The sequence below is a fragment of the Aegilops tauschii genome, chromosome 2 (genome assembly GCF_002575655.3).
Source record: "Aegilops tauschii subsp. strangulata cultivar AL8/78 chromosome 2, Aet v6.0, whole genome shotgun sequence".
Lineage (NCBI taxonomy): Eukaryota > Viridiplantae > Streptophyta > Magnoliopsida > Poales > Poaceae > Aegilops > Aegilops tauschii.
In genome coordinates this window covers 8,289,132-8,300,711 of record NC_053036.3, presented here as the reverse complement: position 1 = coordinate 8,300,711, position 11,580 = coordinate 8,289,132, and the positions used below count along the sequence as shown (strand labels likewise).

General features: G+C 49.6%; 1 protein-coding gene across 1 annotated transcript; it reads left to right on the top strand.

The window, feature by feature from the left end:
• The first annotated feature begins 1,978 nt into the window (after positions 1 to 1,978).
• On the top strand, positions 1,979 to 2,853 carry LOC109749168 (dehydration-responsive element-binding protein 1C-like). Its single transcript, XM_045232453.1, has one exon. It carries the CDS (start codon positions 2,011 to 2,013, stop codon positions 2,584 to 2,586), a length of 576 nt encoding a protein of 191 aa, XP_045088388.1. The 5' UTR covers positions 1,979 to 2,010; the 3' UTR covers positions 2,587 to 2,853.
• The last annotated feature ends 8,727 nt before the right edge of the window (positions 2,854 to 11,580 follow it).

Sequence of the window (11,580 nt, the reverse complement as noted above, 5' to 3'; positions counted from 1 at the left end):
GACGACGCGTTGGCGCCACGGGCGGCGGCATGCACCGGCGGGGCATCCCTTAGCTGGCGTCGGCACGGAGTGCTACATGGACGAAATCATCGCCTTATATATAGTACTACATGATTAGTTACGCACTCCGACGAGGTACGTACGTACGTACGTTGTACGGTCAACGGAGATAAAAGCGACCGACCACGGCGAATTCACTGGGAGGGAGTGTGGTGTGAACATGTCCCATGAGCCTTGTCTGTGGCGGCGCCGTCACGTCCCAGCGGATCCGTTGGTTTGTCTCTATCTTCTTCCCTTGATGTTTTCTGTGGTTATTACACCAAACAAATATTGCACTTAAAAGAAGCCCTATATACATATGTGTAAAACCCTCACGCAGAGAAGAAACAAGTTATTATTTTTTTCAGGGGGGAGAAGAAACAAGTTAGATTGAAATATTATAATTGTTTTTAACATACTTCATTACTCCCTCGGTTCCATAATGTAGTGCCTATAGATTTTTTGAGAAGTCAAACTTTGCAAACTTTGACCAAGTTTGTAGAGAAAAATATCTATATCTACAATAGCAAAAATATATAATGTGAAACTACATCTTATGATGAATCTAGTGATATATATTTCGCACTCTAGATGTAAATACTTTTCTCCACAAACTTGGTCAAAGTTTGTGAGGTTTGACTTTTCAGAAAAAACTATAGGCACTACATTATGGAACGGAGGGAGTATTAATTACTTAATGCCCTAAAGTGAGTTGTATCAAAACTCGTCCCAGTCCATATATTTTAGTGATCTAAACGCTTTTATATTTCTTTACGGAGGGAGTATATACAATCTCAATGTTTTATTTTGAAACTATCACCATGGGTCACGACTCTCCACTTGAATATATTTAAAGTTTCTTTGGATTTACAAGAGTTTAGAGCATGCGAGAGGAGAGGAAAGGAAATCATGCCACAAGCCGACATGTTCCTCTCACATGATCTATCATTTGCTTAGGTCGGATAATAGGAGCTTTCCCCTTTCACCCCCTCGAATCCTCCTATGACCATTTGAAGCTGCGACCGCGACATCCAATCACATAATGATCGTGAAAACGCCTGCTAGGGCTCACCCAACAACAACTTGTGATCATGCCCATAGGGCTATCAAGGATCCCAGGATGGCTGACACTGGAGCGCCCAGCGATTCACTGCCGCACTCAGTACTGGACCTCGTGAAGGTCGTGAAGGTGCTCGACGTGATAGAAAGCCTGAACAAGCACAAGTCGGCAATGCTGAAGCAAGCAGTGTAGTCTGTCATCGACAACCTTGATCCCGACCAATGACTCTTCATCATGTCCTTCACCTCAGATGCGTGCCACGTGACCAGACTCGTGTGCACCTCCGACGCCGAAAAGCCCTATCTATGAGCGCCATGAAGTGTCGTACCACGCTTAGCGGTACCAACATCACCGATGGGCACTAGACGACCGCCAAGGTGCTCGACGAGCGCCGACACAGGAACACCGTCTGCATCGCCGTGCTCCTCTCCGACGGACTGGACACGTACACCATGATGAGGTTGCAGGAGCCGTCAGAAGCGGATGGCCCGACTATGAGACGCTCGTGCCCCCATCTTCCTCGCACACGGGCGCTGCCTACGATTGGTCGGTGCCAATCCACACTCATTGTAGTTCAAGGATTTCGAGGACGATGTTCAAAGCTTGAGAGCCTAGCACTATATGTGACACCCTGAATATTTTATGAACCTCTTATGTACTTCACTAAAAAATAATTAGCATTAATAATATACGCTAAAAAAATGTAAACATTAAGAATGTAGTCCAAGAATCAAGCCATGCTGACGCCAACACGGCTTCCACGTCTCACTCTACTCCCCTCGCGCTCAACGCAAGCTCAGCCCACCACTCCCGCAATCCTATATATAGTACATGCCTCTCTCGGTCTCCTCACTCCCAGCACACCACCACTGAGCTCACACCACCACCATTGCGAGCTGAAGATAGAATAGATGGACCAGCCTGGCAAGGGATACACGACGGTGACGACGGCGCCGCCGAAGCGGCCGGCGGGGCGGACCAAGTTCAGCGAGACGCGGCACCCGGTGTACCACGGCGTGCGGCGCCGCGCGGGGCGGTGGGTGAGCGAGGTGCGCGAGCCCAACAAGAAGTCGCGCATCTGGCTCGGCACCTTCGCCACCCCGGAGGCCGCCGCGCGCGCCCACGACGTGGCCGCCCTCGCCCTGCGCGGCCGCGGTGCCTGCCTCAACTTCGCCGACTCCGTGTCCCTGCTCGCCGTCGACCCCGCCACGCTCCGCACGCCCGAGGACATCCGCACCGCCGCCATCGCGCTCGCCGAGTCCGCGTGCCCCGCCGCGGCCCAGGCGTCCGCTTCAGAGTCCGCGCCGGCGATGATGACGATGCAGGAGGCCGCGGCGGCGCCGTACGACGACGACTTGCAGTTCGTTGACATGGACCAGCATTCCTACTACTACGATGGGATGGGTGCTGGCGGCTACTGGAATACAAATGGGGACGACGAGGACGATGACGACGGTGCCGGAGACATCACGCTCTGGAGCTACTGATCGAGCTGGTAATGTTGAGCTTGCTCGATCGATTAGCTTGCACGTGCTGGTGCTGCTGCTGAGAATTGAAGAAGAGAAGACGAACCAGAGTTGGTAGGGAAGAAATAATCCATGCACGTACTAGGTGTAACGGCATGCAAAAAGCCACGGCCCTGTTCTTATTTTGAATGATCTGATTAATTTCAAATGCCAGGAAGTTTTGTAACTTGTAGTGGAAAAAAGGCACCGTTTCTTCAATTCAATAGTATGAAAATACTCCCTCCGTATCAAAATATTAGACGTTTTTGCACTTCGATTTTATCTACAAAATCGTCTTCTATTTCGATACAGAGGTAGTAGAAGCTTCATTACTGCATGGTCGTTTTTATCGGAATTGCCTTGATCATCAACACGAACGGATTGATATATCGAAGGCTGGCGTGAAGTTGATGCTCTCTTTGTGGAAAGCATGCGTGGATGAGATGCAAAGGTTGAGAGTTGAGGTGACGCGTGCGGTGCAATGCTTGACCGCGTCCAACAGCCGGTGCACGCACATGCTCTCATACAGCCGGTCACATGCGTACTGTACCGTACTGTACTTGCTGGATTTCTCTTCAAATAGGGCTGAGGTCACGATGCTTACTTGGGTGGAGATTAACACTAATTTTCTGCATGCAGGTGATGAGGAGACCGTACAAGGTCAAGGTGCATGTGCTGATTAAATAATTAATACACTTGCACCGGCCATAATCGACGCGTTTGGATGGACGGCCCAACAGTGTCAGCTCGCTTCCATCCGCACGCACTGGCCAGTGGGATTCGGTCGGTGAATCCTCTGCACTACCGCCCTTTTGGGGCTGGGTATTGGCATCTCCGACTCTGATCCTCAGAGCGCCCGCTGAGCTGTTTGGAGTCTGGATACCGACGCTCCCGGTTCATTGAAGACCCTCTTTCGGTTTTATTTTCTTTCACTTCATCCCTTCTTTTCCTTTCCATCCACATCCTACTCGTGCAACCCTGCCGATGTACCTCTCCAGCCACCGTCCAGGCATTGCCGGACATCCATAGCCCTCGCCCACGCGCCCGCTCGACTTGTACTACGACGTGAAGATCCGTCCACGGTCAGGTACGCTCCACCCCCTATTGACACCGTCCATGACGGACACCACAACCGTCAGGTGTTCGGTCACATGCCATTGAGCTTATTTTTGAATTTCGTGTTGTTTTTCTAGAGTAAGCAAGATGGCCCGGTACTCGGCAAAGGAGGATGACTTGTCGTACGATGGGTGGTTGTCCATATCTACGGACTTCGTAGTAGGCAGGAGCGCAAGAGGCGGGGTCTTTTGGCAGTGCGTGCATGGTTCCATGTGCAAAAGTACGTTGCATCCTACAACATGCACTGAAGACAATGTGAAGTCGTTAGTGCATCGACGGTCACCATCCAGAAATCGGTCACGAAGTTTTGTCGTGCGGTCCAATGGTTGCATGTAATGTGGCCCTTGCGCATGGCAACCATGGAGATCGCAATTTTTGCTTCTTCTTGCTTTACATATTGATTAATTCATTCATTCACTCAATGTTGCTCTACAGCTTGTATAGCCGGCACACGTTGTCGTGATGTACTATGGGTCAGAGGGTAGACCATTCACGCACATCCATTGTTGGATGAAGTTCAAGAGGCGGTATGTGTGAAATAACATGTGCCGGCTCTGATTATTCCCGTATAGTTTGATTTGATCTATCCAGGAAAAGCTTATTGAACATTCGGTTATCTCGTTGAATTTGAATTATTTTCTATCTGAACTTTGATGAATTCCGTCATCTTGGTTGAAATTCATTCAATTTGTTGGAACGTAGTTTGAAATGTATGCGGCTACAGTTGCATGACCGGCTCATGCATCTGTGTCCGCGGATGCGATGTCCGGTTTGGGACTCGGCGTTGAAGATGCCCTAACTACTAGTACTTGTACTGTTGTTATGGAGATGTTCGCATGCTTGTTTTTTTGTTAAGGTGATTTTTTTCTATGGATGGCCGCATGTTAGGTCCTTTTTTTTCCATGCATGTTGTGTGCTGAGCTAGCATGCTTGCATGTGAATAGAAATAGGTTAGTGAGAGTTAACGATTTCGATATAGAAGACTTTTATAACAGTAGTGCACTAGTATATAGAGAGAACTATACTTTTCACCTCTCAACTCTTGGCTTAGTCTAGATTTCATCCGATAACTTTGAAACCAGAGAACTTGCACCCCCAATTACTGAAACGGGACAAGGTTCGTCGGTTGTCTCGATTTTGATTGTACGGACTAAAATCCGAGTATTTTTTTGAAATTCGTGTACTTTGTTCAAATCTGTTAGCTTTTTAGAAATTCACGTACATTTTGTAAGTCCGCATAATTTTTAAAAATCCATGAACTATTTAAAAATTCACATAATTTTTCAAGTTCATTATTTTTATCAAATCCGAGTAATTTTTCCACATCCATGTACTTTTTTTAATTCGTGTGTTTTTTGAATTCACCCACTTTTTTCAAACCCACGTACTTTATTCGAATTCAAGTACTCTTTTCAAGATTGAGTAATCTTTTCAAATTTATGAACTTTTCCCAAAAATACATGAATTGGGAAAAAGTACGTGAATTTGATAAAGTTACACGAACTTGAAATAAGTGCTCGGATTTGAAAAATGTATGTGATTTGCAAAAAAAAATTGTGGGTTTTGTAAAACATACTCGAACTTGGAAAAGCACGTGAATTTAAAAAAAATCATGGGTTTTATAAATGCACAGTCAAAACCGGGGTGAATTAGCACCAAAACCAGTAAAAACCGAGTCCAGGGACGAACCAAATTTAGACTCTGCCAAGAGTTCAGGAACAAAAAGTATACTTTTCTCCTGTGTGTGTCATTTATAATATACTTCATTATCAATTATTAGATGCCCAAAATGAGTTTCGTTGAAAATTACATTTGAAACCACATATTATATTTTATTTATAAGTAAATTTATTTTTTGTACGTAAAAAAGGAATAGGCATAAATAAAGGTTTCGACAATGTTTCTTCATGGAACTTGCATTGTGGTATATTAAAATAATTAATAATGTACATTGAGAATGATAGAGGTATAATACGCTTATTTAAGAAGTATATTACATACTTCTAGAGTATAAAAAATTAGTCATATATGATAAGGAGCATGTGTGTTGCAACGGGAGAACAAGATATCACGTGCCCTTAAACCAATAATCATGAGTTAAGACCCCCAATACGTCCATGTTCTTTATTTCAACATGACATCCCATCTGTGTTTCCGCTTGTCCTCCGTTCTATTCTCGCCTACGGTGATCTTAGTGCTTACATAACTACAACACATCTGAGTGGTCAATTCTAAGGCATCTCTCTCGACGTAAGATGATATTATTTCCCTTGATAGGTCTTCCACGCCTCAATGATTTATTTTTTTGAGAAATGCAATACAGAGCCAGACGCTCACAATATGCGCGCGCGCGCACAGTCATCCATATGAATATACGCATACAATCCTACCTCTATGAGCACCTTTCAGGGATGGAGCCGCTATATTTTGAGGTGATGAAGTTACTCATGCATCTCGTAGTTGATGGATACGTCGTACCACTAGAAAAATAGCACGAAAGAGGCTGAAATAAATACAGAAAATATGTGAGAACCCGTGTGAAAGATTAGGACCTGAACTCGAATGGTTCGACTGCAAGAAACATAACCATCTGAGCTAGGCTTAGTTGAGCTCCACCCCTCAATTATTGATAGCAGTAATTCGACTCCTAACACTGGTGCAGCCTTTGTCTTTGTTGAAATGGAAGCACGACCGGGGAACTCGAACCGGAAAGAAGAAGAGACAAGCTGGGGTAAGATATGGAATACTTTTGTTCCTGCAAAAATCCGAGTTTTCTTATGGATAATAATAGCGCATCAATCTATACCAACGGAAGACATGAGAATGCATCGGTGTTGGAACCGCCACTCCCTAGCCCTAGCTCTCCTCTCCCTCTCGCTCAGCTCACTCTCTTCTGCCGTGGCTCGATCAGAAGACAGAGGAAGAAGAAGATCAGAAGAGTGGTGGACACAGGGATTTTTCTAGCGCACGAACGCTTTTTCTTTCCTCGAGGACGAACTCGACCGTGTCAACAAACTACAGGGAGATCCAGGGTTTTATACCCGCGAGCACCGGCCTGCAAGGCCTCGCCTCGCACCTACTCGCCCACCCACTTCCCACGTCCTCCGCACTCTGGCCGCGTCCACGCACCGCGGCTGTACGCGATCGCCACGGCCTCCCAGCGCGCCCGACGCGGTCTCCCCCTCCTGTTTTCTCGCTAACAGCACGGCGTGGCCCCGCGCACACACGCGCTGGCTCACGCACTCACACACGCACACCTACGCATGCACACGCCCGCGGACCCGGCACGCCCGACGCGTCCGGTGCGCGCCCATACACGCACCAACCGTGCCAGGCTCGACGCCGCGGCTTATTACACCCAACACTCGTGCCCTAAGCCGCGGCTCAGAGCAGGCCGGCGTCCTCGACGTCGCCGTCGACAAGCAGTGCACGCTCCGCCGCCGGCGCCTTCTTCCACTGCGGGCAGTCACGTTTGAAGTGACCCCGCTCGCCACACTTGTAGCACCGGCCTCGTCTGTTGCCGCCGAAGCCCGACGCCTCGCTGCGCGCCCCGTCGTCGTCATCCCGAGCTCCGCCTCGCTGCCTGTCCCGCGCCCGCCACTGTGCTGCAGTGAACATCAACTGATCGCCGCCATGGCTGCCTCCGCCCTGCCGCGCCAACGCAGCCTCTCGTCGAAGGCCTTCAGCCGCCCCAACGCGTCCTCGAACGCCATTGTGTCGACGTCACAGAACTGCTCGATCCCGGCCACCGCCGCGTACAGGCGGTTCGGCACCAAGTCGAGCAGTTTCTTGACCAGTGCCGCGTCCTCCAGGGTCGAGCCCAACGCCGCGTAGCGTGCCGCCATGCCACCGAGCCTGCTGGCGAAGTCATCCAGGGTCTCGGCGTCCGCCATGCGCAGGAGCTCAAACTCCCCGCGCAGCGTGCCCAGCCGAGCCGCCCTGACGTGATCGGCCCCGACGAAACGCGCCTTGAGGCTGGCCCAGACCTCCGCTGCCGTCTTCTTCGAGGCCACCTGCAGGAGCAAGTTTTCCGCGAGTGCTCCGAGCAGGTACGCCCTCGCCGGCTTGTCCTTCTTGGCGATCACGGCCGCCGCCGCCGCGTCCTCCGGCACGACCACCGCCTCCCACAGCCCGGCCGCGTCGAGGTTCACCTCAACCTTGATGGCCCACACCGTGTAGTTGTCGCCGGTGAGCTGCAGCACCGACTGCGGCAGCGATCCGCCCACACCGCCGCCGTAGGGGACGATCGACATCGCCGGCGCGCCCCGACCTTCACGTGGCTCTGATGCCAATTGTTGGAACCACCACTCCCTAGCCCTAGCTCTCCTCTCCCTCTCGCTCAGCTCACTCTCTCCTGCCGTGGCTCGATCAGAAGACAGAGGAAGAAGAAGATCAGAAGAGTGGTGGACACAGGGATTTTTCCAGCGCATGAACGCTTTTTCTTTCCTCGAGCACGAACTCGACCGTGTCAACAAGCTACAGGGGGGATCCAGGATTTTATACCTGCAAGCACCGGCCTGCAAGGCCTCGCCTCGCACCTACTCGCCCACCCACTTCCCACGTCCTCCGCGCTCTGGCCGCGTCCACGCACCGCGCCCGTATGCGATCGCCACGGCCTCCCAGCGCGCCCGACGCGGTCTCCCCCTCTTGTTTTCTCGCTAACAGCACGGCGTGGCCCTGTGCACACACGCGCTGGCTCACACACTCACACACGCACACCTACGCATGCACACGCCCGCGGACCCGGCGCGCCCGACGCGTCCGGTGCGCGCCCATACACGCACCAGCCGTGCCAGGCTCGACGCCACGGCTTATTACACCCAACAATCGGAATATGGCAACAAGCTGCACGTGTGCAGTCTGTGGTATACGGCACTCATGGAGGCATAGTTTCCTAGAGTGTACGGTCGCTCGCTGTGTTTGGTCTTTGGTACAACCTCCGTCCGAAAAAATGTATCCCTCATATGAATGTATCTAACATTAAGTTAATACTAGATACATCCATTTGATGAACAAGCTTGGGACAAGTTTTTTCAGATGGAGGGAGTAGATCAGGAGCTAATTGATGAAATAATGGCCAACAGCGAACTGAATGCTAAGAGATGGTTATTGTAAAACGTAGGTTTTGAGGGAACTGGCTCAACCCTCTATGGGGTGGCCTATCACATATATATAATTATCACATATATATAATGATGACATACAAGTCCTATACCAATGCGGTATGGATTACACAGTGGGGCTAAAATACGAAGTCTAACACCCTCCCTCAATCTCAACTCACTCCTGAAGCATCTAGGAGGTTGAGATTGCGCCTACAGACCTCAAACATGGGAGAAGGTAGAGACTTGGTGAAGATGTCTGCAAGTTGATCTTTTGAAGAGATAAACCTGACTTGTAGTAGCTTCTGTGCAACACATTCCCTCACAAAATGATAGTCCATTTTAATATGTTTAGTCCGTGCATGGAACACCGGGTTTGAACAAAAACGTAGCATCGATGTTATCACACCGAAGGACCGATGGATGTGGCTGAGCAACTCCTAGCTCTCGAAGTAGGGACTCAATCCATATAAGTTCGGCAATCGCATTGGCAACCGACTTGTACTCAACTTCTGTGCTGGTGCGGGAAATAGTGGCTTGCTTGCGTGCACTCCAGTCGATCAGATTAGGACCCAAGAACACAGCATGTCCGCCCGTAGATCGCCTATCATCTGGACACCCGGCCGAATTAGCATCAGAGAATGCAGAAAGAACTCTGGAGGAACTGGGACGCAGGTGAAGACCAAAGAAGACAGTGAGACGCACATAGCGCAGTATGCGCTTCACAGCAGACCAGTGCACATCAGTAGGTTGACGGCCACCCTTTCGGCCATATGGTGGCCGCACCGGAAGCTGATCGAGGAAGGAACTAATTAATCAGAGCCCTCTGTTGACTTATATGCTCATTACCCATTTCATCTGAGAGCTGGGAGAGTTCCAGCGGCCAATCCACAACCAGGCAAGCAACATGGCGACAGGAGCTCCAAGGAGATGGATATCCACTGCTCAAGGCTACGCCAAGATTAACATCGACGATGCCGTGGGGTCGGCGCTGTGGCGGCAGTATGTAGAGACAGCACTGGAGGATACTTGGGATCCTGGGTATTTGTTATTTGAGGATTGATAGACCCGCCAACTCTGGAAGCTATCGCATGTAGGAGGGCCTTCACTTGCGGAGGCCCTGGGACTCCAAAACCTGGTGATCGCTTCTCATTGCCAAACTGTGGTGAAGCACATAAGGGAGGGATCATGAGGATGCTAGGGTGGAGTTGTGAAGGAGATTATCTCTTGGCAAGCTCTTTTTCATTCTTGCTGTTTTAAGTTTGAATCTAGATGCTCAACTGTTGAGCATCATAATCTACCTAGGCATGCTGTTAAGTTGGATCAAGGCCGCCACATTTGGTTGGGGCTTCCACAGGACATTGATGTAATAGCTATAGCCATACCGACTAATGCATAAAGCCTAGTAGATGCTAACAAAAAATACTGAAATGGACGAGCTGATGTCACATCTTACTTTGGATAGGTCTTCCACGCCTGATTGATTGATCACAATAGTTCAAAATACTAACTTATCTTCTGGAGCATCTTTTGATATGTACTACTCCCTTCGTTTCTAAATAAGTGTTGTTGATTTAGTACAATTTTGTACTAAATCAGTGACTTATTTTTAGATAGAGGGAGTATATCACTAAGTTTTCTAAAGGGTGAATGCCTATTATTCAATTGAGAACATTGGTTTTGAATAGGATTTTTTATGTTCACCTGGTCAATGAATATCAAGCTCTTTCATTTCATTTAAGTGAGTTAAATATATCAATATTGCGTATGCTCTTATCAGCTGGAAAAAAACACAAACATGCAATATTGTAGCGCCAGTATGATTTTAGATCAAGTTCTCAGTTCTTGACTTACTCAACAATTTCTTATGGGCCCAATCTTTCTAGTATTTTTCTAAGGACGTTATTTAGATAATTTATCTCTAAGTAATGTCGGAGTATAATTAATCTGGTTTATTGACCAAACTGTTTTACGCATTGAGTAAGATCTCTCTCTCTCTCTCTCTCTCTCTCTCTCTCTCTCTCTCTCTCTCTCGGGGTAAGTACGTACGGTTGGTAATACAAAACATGCACGAGGAGAGCGTGGTCATCTCTAATTTTTGCCACACGAGAGGACGGAGGAAGCTCCACAGTTTAAGAGAGTATTTAACCGGTCCCCTTGCGGCCGTGACATTCCTCCACTGCCGGATGTCTCCTCCCGTCAGAGCCTACATAAAGAAGCCATGAGTGCTGCTCCCACCGACGCCTGGTGAGCTGCCGAGGCGGAGCTCGGGAGGAGCGGCTTGGAGGCCTGGTGCGGCACAGGGAGGTGGCATCACGAGGTGGTGGCTGATCTGCCATCACCAGCAACGCACATGGACTTCGGCCAGGAGCCGTGGTGGTTCATGGCCCCGGGCGGCGCTCCTTCATGCTTTGCCGGCATGGTGCTCGGTATGGCGTGGTGGCTCGTGCTGCGTCCAGTGATCATGCTTGGGTCAGTCGTTGACGGATCTGCTGTCCTACATGGCGAGAGGGTCGGCGGCGGCCACCATGAGGTGCGAGCGGCTGCGTCGCCTGTGATGCGGCATGTTCGACGGTGGTGGCAGTGGTGGATGGTGGGCCCTCGTGTTGGAACTTGACCGCCAGCGGTTTCCACGAGGCGCGGTTGGTAGCGGCGGTCTCGGTGCCTCTTCATCGATGGGCAGTTTCGATGGTGGTGGTGGTTGGTGGGCTTGTCGGCACCGGTGCGGGATAATGTGTGGACATGGTGGTGTGGGAGT

Coding starts and splice junctions, on each gene's coding strand:
- LOC109749168 (XM_045232453.1), top strand. CDS start 2,011: ATGGACCAGCCTGGCAAGGGATACACGACGGTGACGACGGCGCCGCCG.